This window comes from Gallus gallus, chromosome 3 (assembly GCF_016699485.2).
Source record: "Gallus gallus isolate bGalGal1 chromosome 3, bGalGal1.mat.broiler.GRCg7b, whole genome shotgun sequence".
Lineage (NCBI taxonomy): Eukaryota > Metazoa > Chordata > Aves > Galliformes > Phasianidae > Gallus > Gallus gallus.
The window spans coordinates 48,718,637-48,734,250 of record NC_052534.1 but is presented as its reverse complement, the minus strand read 5'-3'; the positions used below and the strand labels follow the sequence as shown (position 1 = coordinate 48,734,250).

Below are 15,614 nucleotides of genomic sequence, written 5' to 3'. Positions count from 1 at the left end.
AGACTAAGCTCAAATGCTTCTGAGGTGCCATAATATGGTACCTCATTAATCTTCCCACTCTTTATTGTTGGTCAACAGTAATTGCTCCCTGCTCTATAAATTACAAAGGAAGGAAAATGTCTATTACATAGACAAATGTTCTGTATTATGGACACAGCAAACACACATTTGTTGTAACATTCATAAGCATATTATTAGCTGCTCAAGTAGGACATACATAATGGCAGGGTTCTACACTCAGAGAATTCTGGCTGATTCTTACCTTTCTTACCCATATATATATGCTTCTTATAAATGAAAAAAAAAAAAAAAAAAAAAAGAATAACAAATAGGTTTCAACTTCTATTTGTTGCAGAATATTCTCATATGGCTGTCAATGAATAAATAAATAAATAAATACATAAACTGCTTACTCGTTTCTAACCAAAATATTCACCCAGATGTTGCATACATCTGAATACTGCAAGTGAACATTACACTAAGACTGGCATGGCAAACCTATTAATCCATGATGGTCCTGCATAAGTCTTCTCAGGAAAGCCACAGATCACAGTGAATCTAAGACGGAAGGATGACTGCACCACTCCCTTCCTCACCTCTGCTCAGGTAAGGCAGTTATATCTGATCACAGACACATATCCACTTCGGGGGTTGGGACTGAGCAGTAACCAGGGGCTACAATTTGCTTGCCTTCAAAACAGCCGGCCACCAAAGTCGTCCCAAAAGTATTTAAGATTCCAAATATCACTCTTCTAGAAAATTACCTGTATGAGTAGCAAATTGGAACACAACCTCAGTCTCTCATCTTGGCTTAATGTGATATAAATATGACCAAAATTATGGCTTTATTTTCAAGCTGTCTCTATATTCAACATATTTAAAAAAACATATCTCCATAAGATATTAAAAAAACATTAAAATATTCCAAAAAAAAAAAAAGATAACTAAAAGCATATGTCTATAAGACAAATAGGTGAATATTTCAGTCATTACACAAAGGTTATTTGCATTACTTCTGTTTTTGTTTTAATTATGTTCTATAATTAATTAGTCATTAATAATATTCCGAAACCTCAATAACAGTTTTAAAATTGTACTGTATTTCTTCACAGGCTTCTATCAAGCATCTTAGGTACTCATCTTTGAATTCATGCATATACCATTAGATAGCCAAGTTTGAAACCAGAGTCACTTCATTTCACATACATATTTATATAGATATATAGATCTCCAAGTTAAATAATTCTAATCAATAACTGATGACAAATCCAGAATCCCAAGCCAGTTTCAGTCAGGTCATATTGGAAAGCTTAATGCCTAAAACGGAAAGATAAGCTAACAGTGCAGAGTTTCATCTCTGAGGCCTTGACCGTGTCTTCATTTTCCAGCCCCAGCACCGCTCTGCATACCCTAGTGGGAACTTCCACACAAGCCATATTCTTGATTCTTTTTTCACTTGCTGTTGATATGTGGAAACACATTTGCACAGGAGCTCATCTCCTCATCAACTCCATGCGCTGGAGCTCATATACCACAGCAATTAAACAGTGCAGGTGTACACACAGCAGCACGCAGAAGACGTGTAGTTCTGCACCAAGGTGCTTACATGAGGACTTGCTGCTGCACACACTAGTGCGTTAGGAAGTGAGAAAGAATCATAGTAAAAGACAGCTGAAGAGCGTTCCACACCTGATTTCCTGCAAACCACTGAGTCTGTAAAATCCATTCTGTAAAAGCAGTCGAGAGTTCTGATTGTACTAAAATGGGATTATAAGGAATAAAAGTAGCTCTTCAATTAACTGTTCCCCATGACAGTTTTAGTGTAGAGCCTAGCACAGACAAAAGTCTGGACATCACACTCCGTACATTTCCCACTTGCTAATACCCACTCAAAACATCTAGTGATTTCCATATAATAATTCACAATATACACTATAGAAAACCTCCATACCTCAACTACATTGAAATGATGAAGGGGTAGAGTAAAGCTAGTGATTTTTTTTGCCTTGATAAATGAATGGAATATCTGATCTTCTTTCCATTGGATCGATATCTCTTCTTCTTCTTCTTCTTCTTCTTCTTTTTTTTTTTTTTTTTTTTTTTTTTTTCCTATTTGGAATAGATTGAACAAATGTATTTCTAGCATTACACCTCTTAAGGAGTCTCACTTCTCACAAAAGCAGTCTTGAATATCTCTCATGCTCAGACAGTTAAAGGAAAAGTCTGATTCTCAGTCTGGGTTTCAGAATTGTCCATGTAACAAAAACTGTATTCTAAATTTTCTCACTGATGTAATCATAAAAGATAGAGACAGATCTGAGTAATTTCTCTGGGACAAGTAGATTTTCCTCAGATAATCTGAGGAATCTTAATCTCAGATAATCTGCCTTACAACAACCACCTCCAGACTCCTTATTTTTGTGACTTAAAGCACTTGGCAGAAGACATGAACCTGAGCTGTTAGAGACCTGTTTCCATTTATTTTTCACTATATCTGCTCTGTCATAAGCAAGACAACTCATTTTGCTCCATTCTTCCAGGTTTTACCTCTGGAACAACTTGGAGGGAGAGCAGAGACAGAGGGCCAGCCTCTTAGGCATTTGGGTTACTTGCCATTTCCAGACAGCTCAACATTTCTTAACAGTAAATTGAGTTAGATAAAGAGGAAACAAGGCATGTATGAGTCAGAAAATAGGTCATACATGAAAACAGCTTGAAACTATTAATACCTAATGCTGCTATTTAGTGAATAATAAAGAAGCTGATGCTAACTGTTCAGTGAAAACAGCCTTGGCCTTGGTAATTTTCTTAAGTGCTTTCAAAGAAGGGACATAGAGAAATTACTATTTTTCTGGACTGGCTTTTGTACTGATACACATTCCTTCCTATGAAGAGTAAGATCCTTGGTGCTTTGTTGAAATGAAACCAGAAAAATCCTTCATCTTAAGCAAGGGATAAAAGAAACAGAGGGTCACATCACAAACTGTACATGTCAGAAGCAAATTAAACAACATGAAACGCTAGTGCATTAACTCCTTGTTTCTGTACAGTCATCCCTTATTTCTCTTCTAAATAAATGCAAGGTAACTGAACATACAATTCCACACCAGAACGGAAACTAAGATATACTTATGGTGATTTTTTTTTATTTTGGTTTTCATTTTTTATTTTTTCCCAAGAAAAACACTAAGTATGCATGTTTAACAGCCCAATTTAGTAATATCATTGTTAACTTCCAAAATTATATTAATTGACTGAGCACCTACTCATCTTTTTCATGTTTTTATCCTTGCTCAGCTGTAGCCTCATGTCAAACTTCTTATTCAAGCCTGCTCTGAATACAGTCTTATTTATTTTCTGCATGTGATTTTCTATAGTGCTTTTCATTATAGCAGCTGGGTACTTCACAGACACTGATAAATGTTTGTTCATAAGACTCCTGTGTGGTAAAGCAGTAATACCTTCATTTCACATGTCTTGAAATTAGGCAAACAAATTTACTCCTGGCACATCTCAGCTTTGAGAAGGCTGATGACATAACCTTTCTGATGTTACAGTATTATATTTTCTCTGAGGAGCTGCAAAATGCCAAGGCTTTAAAGAAAGTGAATCATCAACACCCAAATCCAGATTTCATTAAGTCCCTTAGTGGCAGTCAGTGTTTCAGAAGTGATGGAAGCTCAATCAACAGCACTGACCTCTACCACTTGGGCTACTGGAATAACAACCAGCTAGGTTAATCCATTACCTTCAAGGCGAATCTGTAATGAACAGGAATGAAATGCAAGTGTTTCATGCATCTGTTAGGATGGAGATTGTTCTACACAGCCTGAGACAACAGCCCATTTCTCCCTCTCAAATTTATTCACCCTGTGCTCTGCAACACACATTCTACTTCAAGTTTGCTTATAGCCACTGTCTCCACTTCACATCTCAGTTTATGAGTACCTCTGAATTCCACTCTTTTTCTCCAGTTCAGCCTTCTTCTGGATTTTCACCTACTTCACTTTCCTGGTTTTTCTCAAACTCTTTTACAATATCTGCTTCCTCCTATTAGACTATCCCTTCCTTTTCTTTGTCCGTGTTTTGTCTGCCAGTTCACAACAGTATCCCTACAGGGATCTGAAGTTCGTACCTTATGAACCCATCCAGATCACTTTTCTGTCCCCATTCTGTTCTTTAGCAAGATCTCCTTTATTTACTACTGTTTCAACCTTACAAGCTTAGTTTTTTGACTTCATATTACTGATGTGACTTCTGCCAAATTCTTTAGAACCAACACAAAGCAACAAGACATTAAAAACAGAAGAGAAACCATTTTTTCTCATGTCCAATGTTGAAGCCAAATTAGCAAGATGTGGACTGCAGAGATGAACTGTAATGTGGGTGGAAAATGACTCGACTGCTAGTCTCAACAGGTTGTTATGAGCAGTACAAAGTCCAATTGGTGTCCAGCCACTAGTAGCATTCCTGTATAATCAATAGTGAGATGGAAATTTTATGAACAACAGAGAGGAAAGGGACAAATTATATCCTTAGCAAGCTAATGAACCATATTGGCAAGAAGGGTGTGCAAAATAGTTGTGCTGCAAAACAAAGGCTGCCAATCAGAAGGACCTCACCAGGCTGGAGAAATGGCCCCAAAGGAATTTCAACACTGGCAAATGTAGAGCCATGCACCTGGGCAGAACTCCCTGTGGAAATACAGAAGAGGTTGGAAAACAGCTCCACAGGGTGCCCAGTGGCACTGGCAGACAAGTTGAACAGGACTATGCAGTATGCCCTAGCAGCAAGAAGGCCTTATACATCCTGAGTCATACTAACAGAAGCATAGGCAGGAGGCTGAGAGGTTATTCCTCTCTCTTTGGCACTTGAGAAACTGCCTCCAGTTTTGGGCTTCTGAGTTCAAGACAATCCTTGACAAATTGGAGCAAGATGACCACCAAGATGAGGTAGTCCGTAGAACAGCAGTATAAGGCAGGATTTTGTTGCTATCTTCAGCTATGTAAGGGAAGGGTGCAATGGAGATAGAGACAGACTCTTCTAGGAGAAGCACAACAAAAGTAAAAGAGAAAACTGGCACAAGCTTTAGTAAAGAAAATCATAACTGCACATTAGGAAACTGTATTTCACAGTAAGAGTGATTCAGCAATATAAGAGGTTGTCCTGTATGAATGTGGAATCTCCATTACTGGGTATATACATGGCTCAACTGTATAAAGGCCTGAGCAAACTGATCTACCTTTCAGGTTAGTCCTATATTGAGCAGGATGTCGACCAGATATTCTCCAGAGACCTTCCAAACTTATATTAATCTTTGATTCTCATCTCACAGAAACTTGCCTCAGTCCAAAGCAATAATTGCAGAAAAAGTGCTGTTTTAAAGCCATGCAGCTGTGTAGAGAAGCAACCTGATCCATTTTGTCAAAGAAGGATGCTTTTGCAATCAAGTCATTATATAATAGTTGAGAAAGGATCAAGAATGCATGATAAAGATGATTTTTCATGCAATTTAGGTAACAAATGCAAAGAATTTCCTACAGTGAAAAGTACGATGCTTCAAGAGAATGTAGCTTAAATTTGAGCAGATTTTTTTGGAAAAAAAATAAAAAAAGCAAAAACATCCCGGACTCGACACTATCAAACGTTAAAGCTTCATATTACAAAAAAGGTGGCTAGGCTAGACAATAAAAAAAAATGTCTTTTTTATTTTAATAGCAAAATTTTCCCTCTCCTACCTGATACTTAAGAATTTGAGGCTTTTTGTTTTTTGTTTTTTTTTTTCTGGCAAAATGCTAAAAAAAACCCTAAAAAAATCGTACTATCAAGTAACACTGAAAATATAAGTCAAAGCTGAACAGCATATGTAATCAATAAAGAGGGTAACCTCAGTGGATCTGATAAGAAGAACATTACTAAATCTGTCTGAAAGTAAAGTGGAGTTTTGCTCTTAGGTGTTTAAAATATCCTTTGCAGAATTGGATTAGTTTTCTTTTGTTAACAATTTTGATTGCTTGGATCCAGAAGAAGTAATAGTAGCTTACCAATGTGCAACCTACTTTAGTATTGTTAAAATTCTTAAGCTCCAATGCACCTTGAAGGTACCCTTAATACCTCTTCCAATTATACTGGTTCTTATGTTGTTGCCATTAAAACCTTCAGTTATGTTATTTTATAGAGGTTTCAATCTCTCCATCTTTCTCCATGAATCTAATTGGCCAGCTTTTAGATTATTAAGAACCTGTTGAAGCACCACATCCAGGATTTGAATGTTTTATCTCTAATTGATAATCCTGTCAATGAAAACTAGGATGATAATTTTCACTACACAGCAAGACAAAGCTATAAATATTTTTTTACCCATATGTTCTAAATAATCCAAATCATGTAAAACTATTGCAAGGTAAGATCTGTATTACACTGGCTCATATTTTGGCAACATTCTCATTTTTACTTGCTTGTGTTTATCAGTTTTGCTAAAGGAGGAGTATCATTTTACTCCAGAATGGAAGCAAACAGACAAAGCTGTTCTTTGACATATTAGCTCCCCAAAGATATCTAAATCTAGCATATGCTCTAAGCCTGAGTATTCTTTGTCACTGCTACAGTTTTCTGAGTACAAGGATTCTGTGATATGTAATTTGAAGCAGGGATCCCATCTCAAGTTCAAGGTGTAACTAATAAGCACAGTAGGGAACACTCACTTGAATTAATTTTCTTTAGACACTAGTTGATATAAGCTACTGAGTAATAATTAGAGATAGTGTTTGATCAAGATAGTTCAGTACAACAAATGCTTTAAGAATGCTTACCGGCTTTATAAGCTAATAAAATACAGATGACGAGGTATTATATGACAGTTTAGTTCTGCCAATGAACAGATTTTATAGTACTTCAAGGGAAAAATGACTTTTAATGTTAGCACTTTCTAAACTTTGTTTACAGACCAACTATGAAGAGGATAAAAAATGCAAACTTTTAAAAACTGGAATATTTTTCATAGATTTATAAATGAGCAAATCTTATCTCAAAAACCTCGGTAACATTTAAAGTTCAAAAAATAAAGGAAAAGGGAAGTAGCGAGAATGCTGCAGGTGCTGTATGTTTCAATTTAAGCTGTTTCACATGTAAAATCAGAAGCGGAGGCTATCTGGAAAGCATATTATGAGTTTCTCAGCACCGTTATTTAAGATGTGGGGCCTAAATCTTATGCTGTTTCTGCTTTCTGCACCCTATCTTCCCAACCATTTGTATTTATTGTGAGCTGAGACTTCCTGTGCTGCAGTAAATTTCCTTTCTCCTTTCTTCCTAGCTTAGATACTGCCTTTGCATCATCCTAGGAAGTGTTCTATAGTTATATCTTAGCTGCACAAATCATTCCTAAAGCACACTGTACTGAACAAAGCAGTGTTTCACAGGTTTGTATGATAGCAAATAATAAAATGACAGAGAGGACTGGATGTATTTCATTTGTGATTGAATTGGACAAGATTTTCGCTAGAGATCAATGAGACATGGAAAAATATTCAATTCAATGTAACTTTTCACTGGGAAATCAGTCAAATGTAGTTTCTCTGTATACATCTGGTGGTTAGGATGAAAAAAAAAATGCACTCCATGCTCATGTAACTTATTACTGGAGAGTAAAATGCGTGGATATCAAATTCAGGTCAGCGCTGCCTAACTGCTCATGGGTGTGTCATTGCCAATGGGAGGCGACAGCTCTCAATAGCTACCCTACACAGATACTGCTGCCCAAGTCCTGGAAAAGTAAGTTTTGAGAACTGGCACTGTTGTGAGAAAGCAGTACATGGAAACAGCATGTGATATATTCCACTCATTCTGTGACAGACTATACTCTTGAAGCTGTAAAACGATTTTTTACTCACTGGATTTGAAGTGGTTACACACAAGTCTTTTCACTGTTAGCCACTAACAGCTTGCTTAAGATGCGTTCTTAGTTACTTCTGATTTTCAACCATTACTGTTACTTTCTTTTACTAATGGCTTCCATAGAGAGGGAAAAAAAAAAAAAAAAAAAAAAAAAAGAGAGGCATCTTTTCTTATTTATGTACATGCTAGTAGTTGTGTCACTAGTTATGATAGTAACTGCATTGGCTGGAAGATCACTGGTGTTGTTTTGAACATCTATCAAATAGAATTTATGTGTAAGACATACATATTTAAGCCCCATGTTTTCTAAGGACTACATTTCCTTGTTCTACTGAAAGATTAAAATTAATTGCCCATATCATTCCCAATTCCAATATTGTCACACCTTGTTGAGGAACAAGATAACTTGCAAACTGAATTTTATGGTCTTTCTGTCTCAAAAAGGTATCACTGTAAGTATGTAATGGGTGAAATATGGCAAGTTGTATCTCACAAATTGATAGTCTTGCACCAGAAGGTCTTGAGTCAGATGAGAGAAGAACACTTCCAGCAACTGGAATCTGAACTTAGCAGAAAAGCTGAAATGCCTTGCTTTGACCAGAATCATATTGATCAGAGTTCCCAATGACCTGCAGTAAACAATGTCTACTTGCAGCTCAATCCAAATAAATAGGAATAATGTAGAATCTCAGGTCTGACTTCTAGTAAATTTTCCAAGCGGAACCCACAATGAAAGCACTGCTTTCAATGAGAGTGCTTAAAGACAGCATCTCTACCCTAATCTCAGCCCCTATGCATGCATAAATAACAGAAAACTCCCTGCAGAGAAAGCAAGGAGGCCATGATTAGTTTTAGTATGTCCTTGTAAACAACACCAAATTAATTTGTATCGATTTATTAGAAGTGGTTGCATTTCAGTTGCAGGACTCTTCTACTTTGCATTGTTGGGATTGATGTCTTAGCCTTTCTTGTTTCCTGGGATTTGATGTTAACTTTGCAATTGCTGAAGGAACTGGTGCCAGCAATTAATGCTTTCCCTATCAGAGCAGATATGGTGAGCAGTGTTTGTTGTTTCAATAGTCTCAGAGCAAGAGTGATCAAGGCCAATGACACGGAGTCAATACTCTCTCTTCCTCTCAAGGGATATAGTGCAGTGTCTATCTGAAGGGAGATTACAGATGTTGACTGCTTTGATTCTTTAGAAGAAGGATATGTGGTGGAATTAATTTCACATAATTTTGAACATCAATACATATCTACCTCCATCTCCATTAAATAGATATCTATAGTAGAATGAGTCTGTTTGGCTATCTTTATAGTACAGAAAGAGAAACTCACATTTCTAGACCCTGATACACCTGGTCTTTTAGAATCACGTACCTTAGAAGAAGGTTATGTGTTTCTTTACAATGCCTCTTTCTCTCTGTGTTTCCACAGACTAATAAGAGTCCATGTGAAGGTTTGATGCTGCTGTCCACATCTTATGCTATTTGAGGTATCCTAGGTGACTATCCTCACTGACAACTACCTGATGCTCCAGGAAGTTATAGGTGCACATTAGATCCTGCATAATAACTACCAGCCCTATCTAATCTTACAGCCTCTCAAAATTGCATCAATACATTCCTCAAGGAAAGCTGAAAATACAAAAAAGTTGGTATGTACAAATCCCTCATGATTATAATGTGCTCTTCCATGAAATAGAAAAACATGCAGTTATCCTCTCTCTTTCTTTACAGGCACCTATTGCTGTAAAATTAACAGGTATCCCAGGACAATCTCTGAAAACAGAAACACTGAATGTTGAGGAAACTCTGTTCAAATGTCACACCTCACTGATGCTTGAAGAGGACCTGTGAACAGACTGATGCTTTACAGAAAAACAACTTTATAGTACATAGTATTCCTTCATGTTCTGGAATAACTCATACTTCGTTATGAATAAAAACTAAATACAAATTAAAAAAAAACCCTAAACTCATGATACTTTGATTTTTTTATTCATTCTTACATTCTTTTAATTTTAAAATTTGAAAAAATCCTCATTATTTAGAATTCAATCTGAGCAGCTATAAAAACTCATAATGAATCAGGTAAGGTAAAAACAAACAAACAAAAAAAAAAACACAGGTTGAATAACACTGTTCTTCAAACAGGTTTATGGAATGCAGAAGAGACATATATGATAATGAGGAGTAAAGCTAAATACATTATTATCTTAATCTAATTCCACAGATTGAGGTGCTAGAGGAAGTAACTAAGGATATTTCATCTAATATTTCTGTTTGTACGCTGACTTTCCCTGGCTCTGTCACTGACTACAAACAAAAAACTCCCTCATCAGGTAGCTGGAAAGAACAATCTCTTTTCACATGGGTTTTGGTCAGATTTGGAAGCAGCACCAAACAGAGGCTACAGACAGCCTGAAATACAGACAGAATTTTATTTGAGAAGTATAGATTCAGTGGGATAACACTTGAACATCACACATTGGAAGAACAAAAAAGATTCATGTTTGATGTTGTTTACAGGAATTTATGGAGGTAAATTAGCTATTGAATGGCTTTGTGGTATTTCCATGAATGAACAAAAGCCTGACCAATACGACAAGGAAATAATTTGACCAGAACCCAAACATAATAGTTAAGATCAAAAGAAGTCTTTCAATTAGTTTACTATCGTACCCACGAGTGCAGGATTTCCTGTAATAATAATCAACTAGTAAACTGCCTTTAATAAAAAACGCTATTAAAAAAAAGGTGTTGGAGAAAATAAAATATATGTAAGATCTGAAGAGAATTAAAAACATTACTAGTGCTATGCCTTCTCCCCCTTACTGGAAGATACAGACACTGTGAGATAAGGGAAAGGTATTTTAGTTTGGCTCCCTATAAAACCAGCCACAAGGTCAGATATAAAAAAAGTCAGGCTAAAGACAGCACAATATGAATTAATTAAACCCATTCTCTTATCTCAACTTTGGATGACCCATGATTTAGAAAACGTAGTAATAAAGAGATTGGTGTTATTTTTTGTAATTATTATTATTTACAACATTTGTTCTTTTCTCTGTGTACTGTTATGTTCTACAGCTGGACACAGAAGTCTGTCATTATCTTGCAATAAGAAATAAAGTCTTTTGAAATTAAAACACAATTTGAAAGAAATAAAATATAACTTCAGTATTAATACACATGTGTAAGTTAATACGTGTTAATAGCATGACTTTCAATGCTTATTAACAATGACATGACATTAAAATTTTTCCATATTACATGTGAAATATTTTTAGTTTTGTGACTGAATACTTTGAGCATTTTAACTGAGCATATACAAAATATAATTTCAGCTCCAGTCTACAGTGGATATTTATTGTCCTAGTCACTTGTATCAGAGAATGCACTATTTTGCATCTCAAATCCAGTGTATAACAGGAGGATGCACTGCAAACTTTTCAGTATTGCAAGCTAAACAGCACAGTTGTTGCACCAAAAGGGCAAATAAGAATTCTCAAGGGGGCTTTTTGAGTCTTCAGTTACCTTACTTATTATCACAGCAAGCAAGACATCATAAACTGATCATGATAGATTTTAAATTTTGTTACGACTTTGGTTTTAGGTTTTTTGCTTTTACCACTCCTACTAATATATTACATAAAATTTCATCATTTTGTTATTTAGACATCTACAGATCTCCAGCATCTATGTATTTATTGCCAGATTACACTGCTTCATGTTCTCTTTTGTCCCAGAATCCAATTGACAGATTGAATTCAGGTTGGGTTGGAACAGACAAATGAATAAAGCGAATTGGAAAGTAATTAACTAAAATTTTTGAAAGAACTTGCTCTTGTACCCCATGATTAGATACTGAGATATCTCCCAGACACTGAACACCTATTTAGAATATTTCTAGCGTACTATGACTGGAGTACAAGAATAAAGACCTAAAATTTCATTTTGTCAAGATGATAACTTTCTAAACATGGTCTTCATGAAATTTAAAAAAGCAAAGCTTTATCAATTTAATTCTAACAGTACTAAGCCTGGTAACAAGATAATCATAGGGAGGACTTTGGTGCACACTTCCTATTACCATGGTAAATGTGCTTTATAGAATCAAGGCTAGAAGAGGCCATTAAATCAGTCATATAACTCTGCGTACAGATAAACCACCTGCACAACCAAGATCATACATTCACCTAATTTCTGCTGTTTTAAGCCCCATAAATTGTATACGTCTAAAATCCATCTTGAAAGGACACACCCATCCTTGACTGGAAATATCAGGAAACAGGGAATACAGTTCTGCTTTTTAATGCTTGCTGCAGTAGTTGAATGTTACTACTACAATGTATGCTATTTTTATTTTGAAGAGTCCCACCTCCATTCACTGCTAGAAAATAATGCCATTTCCACAGTTCAGTTTTCATTTCCAATTGATTCTTGGTTTTTCTCCCTCCTTAAGTAAAAAGCCCACATTCTAGCCCATTTCCTGCATGTGCATTTCAGCTTCACAAACTCACTATTCCACTGTTTACACACCTCATGTCCCTTACATGCTTTCTAATAGGGCTTTGCACTGGATATTCATATTAAAAAAATAAAAAATAAAAATAAAAAACAACCTGAAATCTAGCGCAAAATGCACTTCTACACCCACGTCACTGTTAAACAATCCAGATACTTAATGTTCAGACATGTATTCATTCCTCCTAGTGGTACTGCCTTTAGTTGCTCTAAAATGTGTTTTGTTTGAACCAGTTTAGCTAAGAGATATATTTGTTGGACTATCTGGCCTAACTGTTATCTTTTCACTTGTCTTTATTCCACCTGATCCCCGAAACTGATTAATCATTTGCAAAAAGTGCAACCACCATCTGTTTTTTTGGACCAGATTCTGCTACAAGATTCTCTCAGGTTGAGTTACACTGTGTTTAATAACCTACATTGCTGTTCCCAACAACATACTATTTTGTACAAATAAGTCTGGCCTCGGCAGGGAAAGAATAACCTAGTTTTATTTTTGGAGGGTCACTCCATTTGTATCAAGCTCACCTGTACCTCCCAAATAAACCAATATAGACAGCATTTAGGAAAAACAATATATAGCTAGCTGTTCACTTTAATTCACTGAAGTCCATTATAATGTTCTGGTACAAAATTAAGCTATTAGCAGTGCACAAAGATTAACAGTGTGGGTATTGGTGGGTTTGATTATATTTTCTTGGAAGCTACAGTTCTATCAGTTTCTCCCACACATTTCAGAAATTAAGAATATTCTTTCTGTCCATTCATATTAAAACACTTATATTGAGGGATAAATATAAAATAAATAAAACAATAAATTCCATTTAAATGTATAAAAAATATTTTGAAATGCAGCATGCTAGATTTATGCTTAATATATATCAAAGTTTGATTAAAAATGCCAGGCACATAACTCTTACGGAAGCTCATTATAGTGGTTGCTGACTGAAATACTGTCACTGACTCCGTTCTAACAGTTTGATTAGGAAGGATACTGTGCCTCTGAACTACTTCCTATATAAGTCACTTATCCTGCAAAGGAAACCAGAGGTAGGAAATAGTCTTACTAGCAGCTAAGAGCTGAACAGCCACTTGCATGTTTTTAGTATACTTCTAGACAGTAATTTTAATATATTGCAACAGAGAGATTGTTTGCCACTCCTTAATCAATTATGATTTCATGTTTTCCCAGGAAACATTTACACTCATTATCTAATTTGTTACCCATTTACTTACAGTTTTCAAAATTTACAGCTCACAGGCACAGTAAACTGTGAGTTACAGTTTTGTTTTATCCTCTGCTATTTTTATGGTCTTGATATCATGGATGATTCCACAAGATTACGCAGTTCTTTACACAAAAATGAAAGTGTAGGGCAGACATATTTCTGATTTCTCAGCATAGCTGCTTAAAGAAGAAAGAGAAATTCCCTACTTACCTGTAGAAGGCTGGAGGAGCAGCTTCCCTCATCCCAAAGCTGCCCTGTTCATTTTCAAGGTAGTAGGGTACCTGCTGGCTGTGGTGATGGATGAAGGGTGAGAGCTGGGGTGCCGTTTGCAAGAACACCACTGGGCTTGGTGGGACATTGTTCAGAGAGTGAAATCCTGCCAGGCTGCTTGACCCAAAAGATTCAGAAGTAGGGGCATAACTGAGTGTAGTAGAGCCGTACACTGGAGCGGTAGTACCAAAATCGTAGGTGGCCCCTTCTGGGTAGTTAAAAACTCCTGTCTTGTTGCTTTCCACGTACATGTCGCTGAGCGATCGTTCCAGGGGAATCTTCAGCTGAGGTCTGCTCAGAGTCTCCAGCTCAGTGCCTTGAATCTGGTGCAGCAGGGTAACTCCAGAGGCTTTGGTGTGAAGGGTCATGGTCATTGCTAATGGCAGTGAGCAAGGAACATATCTGCTTTTACTGTCAACAGCAAGATCGGCAGCTGGCAGTCCACCTAAAAAAAACACCAGAACCTATTCTGAGGCTCAGCAGAAATCATGTTAAAGCAGCAATACATAGGTATTCCTCTGATCTCGGCAAGCAGGAGTATACTAACAAATGCAGGGTGAGCACTGGAAAGGCACATTCTCCCTCTCCCTCTCCCTCTAACTTTTGAGAACTCCTCATCTGCGCTAATATGCGTTACAAGGTGCTGGCTGCAAGCCAGGGGCTCTTGCCTTGTGCCGACACTAATTTAAACATCACTTCAGAAACAATTAGTTTTGGAGTCACACCAAACAATTGTCCCACTAAATGTTACTTTATTCTTGCTAGTCATTTAATTTTTCACTGCAGGGCAGCCAGAGCTCCACAGCAGCTAACGGGAAAGGACGCTGAAATCAGACCAGGAAGACTAGTCCAGTGGTCAGCCAGATTACTGCCTTTTATTTCCTCAGCAGGCTCCAATCTATCTGCGCTTATCTCTCCCTGCTTGATTCATTTTCATGTTTGCTAGAAATATGTAATGTGTACATTGTAATGACCCTGGGTAGGACTATGCTGTAACTGAGATGGCAAAGCAAAATGCGTGTGCAAGCGCATGCATCTGTGTGTGTGTAACCAGCCTCCATCAACAAAAACTAGCTAACAGAAATTGAAGAATGTAAAAGATCTGTGCAGGACAAAAGGTTTATAATAAGCTTTATCAGCAATGGTGACCTGAACTAGCTGAAGTGAAAATTTACATTAAAAAGCGAGGAAAAGATTTAGATTAGCCCATAGATTTCTGACAGTTTCTGTTTTAGCTTGTAAAATGATGAAGCAAAGCATCTTTCAGACTTTGCCATAGTAAGATCTTAGAAATTGGGAAGAATTATTTCAGTGCATAAAAAATGAATAGAGTATTATTCTTTTTCTATTCCCATGAACAAAACTCAGCAAGCTTAGATTTTGCAATCAACTGGAAAATAAAGAACTTGAATGGAATCAGCTTTAAAATAAACTGAAATAACTCTCAAAGTTATCTTTAGGGAAAAAAAAAAAAAAAAAGGAGGAGAAAGGACATAATGAAAAGGTGTGGCATGCATGCCTCATCTTGCAATCTTATCCCATATAATTTTAACTTTTCACAAACCACTTTTCCTGAACCAGCTTAATGAAAACCTTCAAAAACTGTCCCAAGTTCTCTAGCATTATTGCTGTGGTCTGTGGTTCACTCAGCTAAACAGGCTAATGTTGACCCTAAACACATTAATATGTGGTT

General features: G+C 36.5%; 1 protein-coding gene across 1 annotated transcript in view; it reads right to left on the bottom strand.

Annotated features, from left to right (window-relative positions):
- The window catches only part of ESR1 (estrogen receptor 1), a 104,797-nt gene extending 90,304 nt beyond the window's left edge, over positions 1 to 14,493 (bottom strand). The window contains 1 exon segment of the mRNA NM_205183.2: positions 13,862 to 14,493. Coding sequence (NP_990514.1) covers positions 13,862 to 14,295 — 434 coding nt within the window. The 5' untranslated portion in view covers positions 14,296 to 14,493.
- Between the last annotated feature and the right edge of the window lie 1,121 nt (positions 14,494 to 15,614).